The 11,322-nt window shown below is 59.1% G+C and overlaps 1 protein-coding gene across 1 annotated transcript in view; it reads right to left on the bottom strand.

The window, feature by feature from the left end:
• Positions 1-239: 239 nt before the first annotated feature.
• SCART1 (scavenger receptor family member expressed on T cells 1) overlaps positions 240-11,322 on the bottom strand; it is a 42,793-nt gene continuing 31,710 nt past the window's right edge. Inside the window, 10 exon segments of the mRNA XM_061161359.1 lie at positions 240-499; positions 3,938-4,084; positions 5,954-6,268; positions 6,367-6,435; positions 6,629-6,943; positions 8,792-9,109; positions 9,260-9,565; positions 9,915-9,962; positions 9,965-10,616; positions 10,880-10,929. Of these exon segments, the coding sequence (XP_061017342.1) occupies positions 366-499; positions 3,938-4,084; positions 5,954-6,268; positions 6,367-6,435; positions 6,629-6,943; positions 8,792-9,109; positions 9,260-9,565; positions 9,915-9,962; positions 9,965-10,616; positions 10,880-10,929 (2,354 nt within the window). The 3' untranslated portion in view covers positions 240-365.

Raw genomic sequence — 11,322 nt, 5'->3', positions numbered from 1 at the left:
AGGGAGCGGTGGCCCCCAACGGCAGCACAGAGCGAGCGGGGGCACCCAGCATCTGGGACCCAGCCCGCCCGCTCAGAGGGGAGGCGATGGGGGTGAGATCCCCAGGCCTAGCACCCGTCACTGCTGGATGGGAACCGGCAGAGGCACGGACTGGGCATTTGCACTGTTCAGGATTTCTGTGGTTAATGAACCCATTCCCACAAGCGCAAGGCGAGACTCATTAAATCGAGGGAGTTTTATTAGTCAGGAGAGGAGGAGATTGTTAAGGAAGCTTCCAAAGACAAATCTGTCAAACCTAGGAAAAACCGAAGCTCGCCCTGGAACCGCCCCAGGGCAGAAGAGCAGGTGGAGAAGGAGCGGTGGGCTCACAGCCCTGTGCACGCCGCGCCCATGTCGTCATAGCTGGAGCCCGAGGACGCCTGCAAGGGGGGCTCCTGTCCCATCTGCAGGGGGCTACCTGCCTGCAGCATGACGGGCATGTCCTCTGCGGGCAGGTCACCTGAGGGCCAGAAGAGGCGTGGGTTACCAGGCTCATCAGGTCTCAGGGGCTCCCACGCTCCGTGCACAGGCAGGGCCCACTGGGGCGGCACACAGGGGTTATGCAGGACACCTGGTCCAGTTTGTCCAAAAGACTCGCTGGAGGAGTTCAGGCCATGTCCCTCGAGGGAGAGAGTAAGGGAGGGGCTGCCTGGCTTCTAATGACTGCTCGCCAGTCCTCCTGGCCCCTGGCCCCAGCGCATCCTTGGCGGTGGGCTCTGCTGGCCTTCTCTGACCCACCCCAGGAGCCTTGGTTCAGGTGCTTAACTCCCCTGGGTTGATTCCAGGTATGCTCTGCCCCCCACCCCTTAACCACCAGAGCAGAGTGTGGGATCCCAGGGATGGGTCAAGATTGGTTGACCTGTAGACACCTTCTGTCACTCTTCCTCATGGGCCAGGAGGCTGGCTGGCTTGGCTGGGTCTCCTTAGGGCAGAGGGGCCTCGGGGAACCCAGGACAGCTAAGACAGCGTGCAGCCAGCAAATACTGCATGGGCATGGGGAGGGGTGCACACTTGTGTGTCCATGAGTCCTGGAGCCCGGCCCTGCTGCTGCCCGTCCGAACATCCCCCCACAGGCCTCCTGCCACCCTGGGAGCACAAGGCTCCTCCCTGCTTCTGGCAAACTGGTCCCCACCCGCCCCGAGGGCCCACCCTAATGTCACCTGGGGCCTGAGGCAGGACCCACCCCATCACATCTCTGTACATTAACTCTGCTCAGCACATGTCCTTGTCTGACCCCAGAGATCTGTCTTCCTTGCAGCTTTTCAGACAACCAGGCTGCCAGCACCTGCCAGACACTCACTCACCATCCGTTCATGACAAGCTCTGCCCACCTGCTGCATCATGGACATTAGTCTCATCAGAAATGGCAGAGGGCTTTGGGGAAGCTCATGGTGGCTATGCCTCCCCATCCTGATGACAGCCTAAAGGCAGAGGTGCAAGGCCCATCATTCACCAGTCAGGGAGGTCCCAGGCCTCAGGCCTGCACCACTTGAGTCTACCCATTCCTCAAGGATCTGCTCATAGATGACCTCAGAGACTTCCTCGTGTCCTTGGGATTCTGCAAAGGAGCACACTGAGAGACCCCACCCGGAGAGGTCCTGGAAACAGAAGAGCAGCCTCTATACGGGTGGGGAGCAGCCCAAGCTGCCAGGGCTGCCGCATGATTCAGACGGGTGTTTGCAGGCAGCAGTGTCCTTGAAGCAGTCTCCAATTTCAGCCTCGGCGCTCTGGGCCCTTGCGGCCCCGGAGCTGAGAACACCTGTCCCAGGCCGGGGCCTCACCGTGTCCTCTCCGGCCCCAGCACCTCTCCTGTCTGTCCCGGCCCTTCTATCCCAGGCCCCTATCTATCTATCCCAGGCCCCTTCTATCCCAGGCTCCTTCTATCCCAGGCCGGGGGTTCATGGTGTCCTCTCTGGCCCCAGCACCTCTCCTGTCTGTCCCAGCCCTTCTATCCCAGGCCCCTTCTATCCCAGGCCGGGGGCTCATTGTGTCCTCACTGGCCCCAGCACCTCTCCTGTCTGTCCCAGCCCCTTCACAGCTCCAGCTCAGCCTCCAAATGGAGGTGTGGACTCTAGTCATGTCCCAGGTCAGCAGCTCTCTGCACCTATGAGTCTGCAAAGGCAGCTGGGTGCCCACATAGGGTCGGATAACTCAGAGAGATGGGTGCAGGGTGACAGTGTGGAATCCAGGTCAGATCCGTGGCAGGGGGCTTGCACAACCAACATACAAAGACACTAGGCAGGGCTTGTCTTTGGGAGCATCAGCCTAAACCCAGACAGCAACAAATAAAACTACCTCTTGTTTCAGATATCAGAAGATTGGCAGCAGGAATTTGCCTGCCTCCATCCTTCTGTCCTTAAATGTAAAAGGATTCCCAGTGCTGATGGTTATATTTTTATTAACTTGCTGAACAACTTGTGAGGTCAGAGATTAAGTAACAATTTCCTTTCTAAGCATTTGCCTACTTCTTGATAAGTCTCTGAAAGTGTCCATAACAGCACTACCGTACAAGTTCCAAATAATCACATTCTGAGAATCTCTTCCGGAGACAGTTAATTACAAAGGATGGTGAACACTTGCACTGTCATCATATTATAGTTATCAGTAGCTATAGTTAAGGGCCCAGTAATAATACCTCACGTACTGATCACCTGCACATTTGAACACTGTCTGACTTAACTCTGCAATGGCACCGTGAGGGTGAGGGAGCCACAAGGCTCTGGCGGGGCTGGGCTGGGACTCAACCCCACACCCGTAGTGTAATGCATCTCTGGTTGAACCCAGGGTGCTCTGATTCTGCTAATGTACTGAACAGGGGCTGAGACACATCAGACCTGACACCACACCCACGGGCACCCCCTCTCAGAGCCTGAGAGACAGGGACACGTCCTGGGGGGCTGTGTCCAGCTGAACCCTTACAGCTGCTAACAGGAGGCTTCAAGTCACCTCTACCCCCCTGGCCTCCTAACACAACAGTCAGGCAATGGTCTGCCTCTTTTCTGTAGTCCAGTCTCTATAATGAATACTGTTCCTTAAACTACACTTAAATGCAAATTCATGAAATGAACAAAGATAAGCATAACAGTTGATAACACAAAGGAGAAGTCCTATCACAAGGATGTAAATATTTGAAGTATAACGAAACTGCCTGAATCATCCTCCAATGCTGCCACTGAAAATCTCAAAAGTGAACAATTTTAGATGAGTGAAATCATCAGTGAATAGAGTGTAAATGGCAACATGAGGAGACTTGCCACTGACAGGTTAACGAAAGTCATACTTATTGAGTGAGCTGAGTCACCACTCAGGTTCCAGGTTAGCAAAACCTTCCCCACGTTACAATTTTGCTAAAATTTATTTTTTCTATGTAGTGTTCTTTTCTATAGATGACTCATTATGTGTATAATTACTAAGGAGTTAATATCTTTATATTTTAAGACTTTTTACACAAATAAATTCATAAATAAGGAAACTTCCTTTGTCAGATCCTACAGGCTGGTGGTGGTTTGGAAAAATGCTCCTCATCCTATCAAACCTGCCTCTGATCCTGGAATTCCTGATCCAGGCAGCTTTGCCCCCAGCAGATAGCTCATCGTGTCTGGAGACACTTCCGGTTGTCACAGCATGGGGGAAGGTGCTGCTTGGCACCCCAAGGCACCCAGGATGCCTATGGCAGAGTTACTGGCTCCAGACCTCAGTAGTGAAGCCCTGGTCAGCGGGCACAAGAACCTCTGGGATTACCGAAGCAGCTCCACACCCTCCCCCTACCCGCCCCCCCACGCTGTGTGGGACACGTGTGCATCCATCTCCTGCTTTCTCCACTGGGTCTCCTTTCTCACTGGCCTGGGTCCCCAGTGCACTCCTAAGGGCCAGGACACTTGAATTCCAGGACACTTACCCCTGCCCCGCAGCTTCCCAAGCAACATCCTAGCCGCCAGCCCACTGAAGACAAGGCCGAGCAGTGCCCCCAGGATGATGATGGCCATGGTGGTAGGCAGGGTCCCCTGTGAGCCTGGCAGGGGTGCCTGGCTGGACTCCACATGTCCTGCAGGGAGATGCCCAGAGGGGAGAAGCGTGCTCAGTGTGGTGTTCAACTGAAGGCCCCCTTGTGTTCGTGCTGTGGGTGAAGCCCTGGGTGTGAGAGGCACGGAGCTGTGAGAGCCCTGTGTGGGGGAGCTCAGGGGACTCAGCCAGGCAGCAGTGATGCCCGTGGGAGAGCAGTTCAGAGGTGTGTGTGCATGTGTGTATATTGTGGGGGTATGTGTGCATGCATGTATACGTTTGAAGGGGTGTGTGTATGTGTATGTTGTGGGCGTGTGTGTGCAGGTGTGTATATGTTGTGGGGTGTGTGTGTATGTCCATATGTTATGGGGGTGTGCATGTATGTATATGTTGTGGGAGTGTGTGTGCACATGTGTATATGTTGTGGGGGGGTGTGCACGTGTGTATGTTGTGGGGTGGTGGGCATGTTTGCATATGTTGTGGAGGTGTGTGTGCGCAAATGTATATGTTGTGGGGGTGGGTGGGCATGTGTGTATGCTGTGAGGGTGTGTGTGTGTATGTGTATATTGTGGGTGTGGGTGTGCATGTGTGTATATGTTGTGGGGGTGTGTGCACATGTATATATGTTGGGGGGGGTGTGCATGTGTGTATGTTGTGAGGGTGTATGTGCCTGTGTGTATATTGGGGGGAGTGCATGTGTGTATATGTTGTGGGGGGTTGTGTGCATGTATGTTGTAGGGGTGGGTGTGCACATATGTGACTGGCACGAAAAGTCTATAGATAACTCTGGAGCAAAGGTGAGGTGCAGCTGGCTCTGCTGGGGTTGGAGAAAGGGTTGTGCCAAGATGGAGCACAGGCTGGGTCAGTGCCAGGAAGAGTCCAGAAAGGCAGGCTGACCCCTGGACATCAGCCCAGCTCCAGAGGAAGAGCCACAGAGCATGACCCCACATGGGCCCTGAGGACGCGCTTCAGGGGAGGCCTGAAGGTGGGAAGCCCAGCTAAGAGACTGCGGAATGTGTCCAGCCAGGGCCGGCTCTGGCCTGACCCTCCTTGAGATCAGGCTTTCCTAAGCTGCTCCTCCCATGTCTGCTTTTCCTATAAGAAAGAGGGAGTCACACAGGCCTCCAGCTGAGGGCAGATGGCACAGCCCACCTGTCCTTCGGCCTCTGAGCTCCTGGTGTTGCCCCAGCAAGACCACTCTGAGGATGGGCTGAGGGGACATCTCCAAGGTGGGCTGTAGCCACATTCCAGCAGAGACAGGAGGGACATGAGGACAGCGGGGCTGCAGCCCCTGCCTGGGCCAGTCCTGAGCTGCCCAGCTTCACCAGGGGCCCACTGGCCAGCGCTCAGGTTTGCAAAGTCCTCAACCCTGGACCCAGTGGACCTCCCCACCGACTGGAGCCCGAGTGTTCCTGCACGGCCACCTTTATCCCCAGAGTATGTCAGGGATGCCCCCACGGGACATGGACCAACTAGGCCACATTGGCAGCTCAAGAATCCAGCACACACATGCATAAACACACACACAATTTACACATGGACACAGGCACACAGCGCTCACACATTCACACATTCACCCATCACACTCACACAATCACAAGTATATCAAACAGACCCCATGTGCCACACCGCCTGGTCCAGGCATGGCTGCAGGAAAAGGGCCTGGTGAGTTCCCAAGCCCTGCACTGTGGGACTCTCCTGCTCCAGAGACCCCAGTACTCCTCACGGACACTTGGAAGCTTCCTGGGATTAGGGGCGCAGAACAGCGGGAAGATCCCCAGCCGTGTAACAGTCCCGTCTGGGTAGGACACTCCCACCCACCGGGTCCCCCTTTCGTCAACTGGTTCCCATCCCTCCCACCAGTCTGCTTACCCCATTGAAGGGGCAGACGGAGCCCCCCCGGACCACTCACCCGCGCAGCGCACGCCCGCGTCCTCCTTGTGCCCGCAGTCTCCGCGGCCCCACGGCTCCGCCGGGCAGCCCCACAGGGAGGCCTCGCAGCCCCGGCACCCCAACTCATCCAGCCACACGGGCCCCGAGCCTGGTTCGAAGGCGGCCCCCGCCAGGGCGCCCACAGCCCAGCCGCACCCCAGCTGCCGGCACACGACCTCAGCGTCCGCCAGGTCCCAGGAGTCATCACACACGGTGCCCCAGGAGCCCGCGAGCCAGAGCTCCACGCGGCCGGAGCAGCGGTCCTCACCCCCGCGCACGCGCAGCTCGCCCTCCTCTGCAAGAGGGGTCTGTGGTCACCGCGGGGCAGGACCCGGATGGGGAGAGGATTGGTGGGGGGGGGGGGGGGGGGGAGGAGGGACAGTGGGGGGGTACCTGGGCAGCTGCCCATCAAGGAGCAATTGAGGGCCTCCCCGGAATCCTGCGTCGTTGTCCCTGATGATCCTGTTGGATTCAAATAGCGGTTCACCCAGCATAAATGCTCAGAGAAGCTTCAGAACGGAACCTGTGGAGCCCAGAGACCCCACCACCCCCAGCCATCGGTGAATGGCAGCCCCTGCGGATGACCTGTCAGGACACTGAAGCTGCCTCGAGGGCCCCCAGAGTCTGCCCACTGGCAGTAGGTGGCAGGGCCTACCTGCACAGGTGATCCAGACTTCCTCTCCACGGGTGCAAGAGCGCGGGTGCCAGGGGGCTGAGGGGCACGGCCACAGCGTGGAGTTCCGCAGCCGGCGGCACTGGATGTTGTCCACCCAGGAGGTGTCCAGGCTGCTGTGCCCCGGCCTGTTCTCCAGCCAGCCCTGCTCCCCGCAGCCCAGCTGCTGGCAGATGATGGACAAGCAGGCGTCCTTCAGGGCGTTACTGCACACGGCCCCCCACGTTCCGCTGTGGAACACGTCCCACCGCCCGGCACAGGGCCCGGCGCCACCGCACAGCCTCAGGGCCCCTGCCTCTGGAAGACAAGCCCCTCGGGTCAGGGGCTCTGGAGGGGGAGGCCGAAACCGGGGCCCCCAGCACCGAGACCCGAGCCAAGCCAGGGCCTCTGGCATCCAGCTCACACCACCACGTCCCCGTCCATCCCCACCCGAGAGGGGAGCAGCGGCCCACAGGGAGCCAATTTAGGCCCCAGCGCCAATGCTGCGATCCCTAGTAACTCAACTGACTGTAGAAATCTGTCCCTGGAAGTCACTCAGATACAGAATAACCCTTTTAAACAACATGATCAATTTAGCAGTGACTGTAAAAATTCAACAACAAAAAAGGAATTAGCCCGATCTCTGAGTCTGTCATTGGTCCCGGCTGGTCAGCACCCAAGTAGTGTCTTGTTACCCTGGAGTGGTGAAAGTCCAGGAGCAAGGAGTATGTTAAGCCGACTATAACCTGACCACACAGTGGAATAGGACGCCACCCCCTAAAATAAGTCAAAAGGGCCATAATCAGAATGCATCACAATACATACATGGGGATAAACTGAAGAACTGAGACAGGAATTGCATCTGACAGCATCTTAACTAAGTAAAATAGGCTTAGAAAATAAACGGCAGGAATTGCATCTGTGACAGAGTAAAAGCGGCCACTCAGACCCCCGCCTGTCCCTGCCCCCTCACCGAGTCTACTCCCAGCCCTGGATCTGGGCTGACCTCTGACCTTCCACCAACCAAATGCATGGGGCAAGAGTGACCGGTGCCCGCTCCACGCCCGGGCCTCGTAGCGCCTGCCTGCCTCTGATCTCCCCTCGGAACCCCGCTGCTGCCAGGCTAATCGGGACAGCAGAGTCCCCACCCCTGCCAACAGCCAGGTCCCCTACAGAGGCCTGTCCGCCAGCGAGCACCAGCAACTGCCTGAGGAGCCCAGAGCACGGAGGAAGGAAGAGCTTCAAGCTGAAAACAGTGGGAGTGAAACCTACATCCAAGGACAGAAAGACCAGAAGTGCCAGCAGAGCCAAGTGTGAAGTGGACAGCACCTAGAGACCCTCTCCCAGGAAGCAGGAGGAAGGAGCAGAGACCCCACCCCCACCAGATGAGTGACAAGGTTGGGGGAGCCAGAACAATGCGCCTGCTACTTGAAAAGAAATGCAATGACTTAAGTAGAAGCAGTCATCTAAGACATCCAAGAAAGTTACAGAAAACGTTCCTAAAGCAAAAATAGGAACCAAACTCCATCAGAAGAGGCCAAGAGCCCACGCGGGGATGCCCACCCCCTCTCAAAGGGTTTCCCAGAGACCCTGGAGGAGGAAGGAAGCACAGATGCCTCCAGCGTGTGACAAAACCCCATCACTGAGAATAATCGCACCCAGACAAGATGCACACAAAAAGCCTCAGAGATGTATGAGCTAAAAGCAAGCAATCTTCCTACCATGCCTCAACAATACTCTGGAAAGAACCGGTCCAGCACACTGAAATGTGGATCAAAATCAAGAATTCACGACAGGGAAGCCCTAAAGTCCAAATGTGAGATGGGCTTCCAGCAGCTGCGGAGAAAGGCCCCCAGTGCTGCTCCAAGAGCAGGAGCAAGGTGAGCTCACTCTGCCCACCGCCGGGCACCTCCCAGTTTCCCCACCCCACCCCACCCCACCCCCGCCCACAGGAGCAAAGAAAGGGGCGTCAGTCGCTCAGCATCACTGCAGCAGGAGGGCACTGAGGAGTCAAGTGCAGAGTTCTTCAAACCGGCAGGGGAACAGCCCTGGACGTTTCAGTGCAATCCCAGGAAAGCACTAGCCATTACGTTACGCACGAACACCGCGAGACCGACCCCTGGAGACCCAGCGGCCCTGGGAGGGCACTTGGGTCTCAGCACCCACCTGAGCAGAGGACACCGGCGTCCTCCTTGTGGCCGCAGTCGTGTCGGCCCCAGTCTCCCGACGGGCACCGCCACAGCGCGGCCTCGTGGCCCTCACAGGCCAGCTCGTCCATCCAGATGCGCCCGGCCCCGGCCCCGAAGTGTGCGGCCCCCGGGGAGCTGAGCGCGTGCCCGCAGCCCAGCTGCCTGCAGACGACGGCTGCGCCGCGCAGGTCCCAGGCCTCGTCCAGGACGCGGCCCCACACCCCGTCCAGGGACACCTCCACGCGGCCATCGCAGCGGCTCTGTCCGTCCCTCAGCCGCAGGGCGTCGGGGAGACCTGGGAGCGGGGGCCGGGGGGGAGGAGGACACTGCAGGGCGGCGGGGGCCGGCGGGTGGCACCCGGCCTGTCCCGGGCCGAGGACGCCGCCTCCCAGCGCAGCCCTGTCCGCTCCCGGCCTCCCCTCCGGCCGCGCTCGCGCTGACCCACCTGAGCAGACGGCGGCGGCTGCATGGCCGGGGCCACACGCGGGCGCCCCCAGGGTGCTCACGGGGCAGTCCCACAGGTGGGACTCTGTCCCCGCGCAGTGCACCTTGTCTGGCCAGAGGGCGGAGGCCCCGCCCCCAACGTGGCCCCCTGGGGGCGTGGCCACCGCGTTCCCACAGTCGAGCTGGTGGCAGAGGACAGTGGCGTCTGCCAGGTCCCAGTGGGCGGCACAGAGGGGCGCCCCGGCCCCCTGGACCTGGAGCTCCACGCGCCCCTCGCAGGCGCTGCTGCCGTTGACCAGCCGGAACTCTGCAGGGGGAGGGGGTGTCAGCGTCGCTCCCCCGACGGGCCCTGCTCCTGGCTCTTTCTTCCCTTCACACCCAGGATGGGGGTCCCGGGTCCCCTTCTCTGCCAGCCCCACACCCGCCTCAGCGGCAATGCCCAGAGGATACATGTGTGCAGGGCTCTGTGCCGGCCTTGGGGTCACATCCCTCTGTCCCCAAAGCCTGCCCGCAACCCACAGAAGCAGCACTTCCTCAAGGGGATGGGCTCACCTCCTGGAAGGAGGCCCCTTGGGGCTGGGCCAGCTGCATCCTGAGAGGGAGGCTGGCAGGGAGCGGGCAGGGCCCAGCCTGGGAGCCCCGCCTCGTGGCCTCACCTGAGCACCTGAGCCCCGCATCCTGGCCGTGCCCACACTGGTGCCCGGGCCCCGAGGGCAGTGGAACAGCAGGGACTCATTGCCCACACAGCGGAAGGCCTCGGTCCACACGAGCCCCGAGCCCTGGCCAAAGTGGGTGCCCTTGGGTGTGGACACGGCCATGCCACACTGCAGCTCCCGGCACACCACGTGGGCAGTGGCCAGGTCCAGGTCAGCATCACAGACGGTGCCCCAGGTCAGGCCCCGCTTCACCTCCAGGCGCCCAGCACAGGAGTGCTCACCACCCACCAGCCTGGCCTCCATATGTCCTGTGGGCACAGAGAGTTCACACCATCCTTCCCTCTTCAGTGGTTTCATGGGTACTCTCCCTTGCACCCAGGGACCACCCCCCCGGGGGGCTCCCCACACCCACAGTGGTCTCTTCTTACATCCAGTCCCTCTTACGACTTCCTGGGGCCGTTGGAGCCTCTCACTTGCCACACATTGGTCCGCAGTGGTCACAAAGCAGTTGTGGCCATCCCTCCTGGACGGCCATCTTCGTGTTTCTGCCCCCACCGCCAGGCTGCCTCTAAGCACTGCATGGTGGCAAGTGCCTGTGACCCTGAGGTGGCAGGTGGAGACAGGGAAAGCCAGCAGGCCTCCCGAGGAGCATGGGACCTGGGCTGCCAGCTTCTCATCCCGTCCAGACCAGGGAGCCCTGCACTATTTTGTTGGCTCAGGCAGTTGACTGAACTCGGAAACTGTCTTGTGTGTTTCCAATAAGCCCCAATTACAGCTGAAGTTAGCCCAGAGATTCTCAAAGCTAGCTGCACCCTACTCATGCGGGGGTGTGTTGAAAAATCCCCTAAAGGTTCTGATGGATTCTCCCCATGAGGGGCCCGGTGGACCCCTGGAGACAGTGATCCCTGAGCACCACGACGCTGGTCACTGTTGCACCTTCTGGAGAGAAGTGCAGAGAAAGGCACCAGCCGGCTGCCCTGCACCCACTCCTCCTGCTGCTTCTGTGGCTGAGGTTCTGGGTGCCAAGAGCCACGAGCACAGACCCAGCACACCCTGGCACTCACGGTGCCCAGTGGCTGAGCCCGGCATGCTCTCCCATCCCTCCCGCCCCTTTCTTTATTGAGGTCACTGGGGCTGAGCTGCTGTCACTGACAAGCAGGACCTGGGCCATCATTTCAGGTCAACGTTGGGTGGAGGACAGCCTCCTCCCACCCCACCTCACCTCCCAAAGTAGCACCCTAAACCATCCAGCTCTTCCTTTAGACACAAAACTAGCACTTTCAAAATTCCATCCTGCACTGATTTCTTGATGGCAAGGCCCTCAAGCGTGTGTGTGCAGCAGGAGAGTGACCACTTACGTGGCTCAGGAGCCTCTCGGAGGAAAGTACTACCTCTGTTAGAGAACCCT

This window comes from Dama dama, chromosome 15 (genome assembly GCF_033118175.1).
Source record: "Dama dama isolate Ldn47 chromosome 15, ASM3311817v1, whole genome shotgun sequence".
NCBI classification, from domain to species: domain Eukaryota; kingdom Metazoa; phylum Chordata; class Mammalia; order Artiodactyla; family Cervidae; genus Dama; species Dama dama.
The sequence above is the reverse complement of the archived record's forward strand: the minus strand, read 5'-3'. Positions and strand labels throughout refer to the sequence as shown.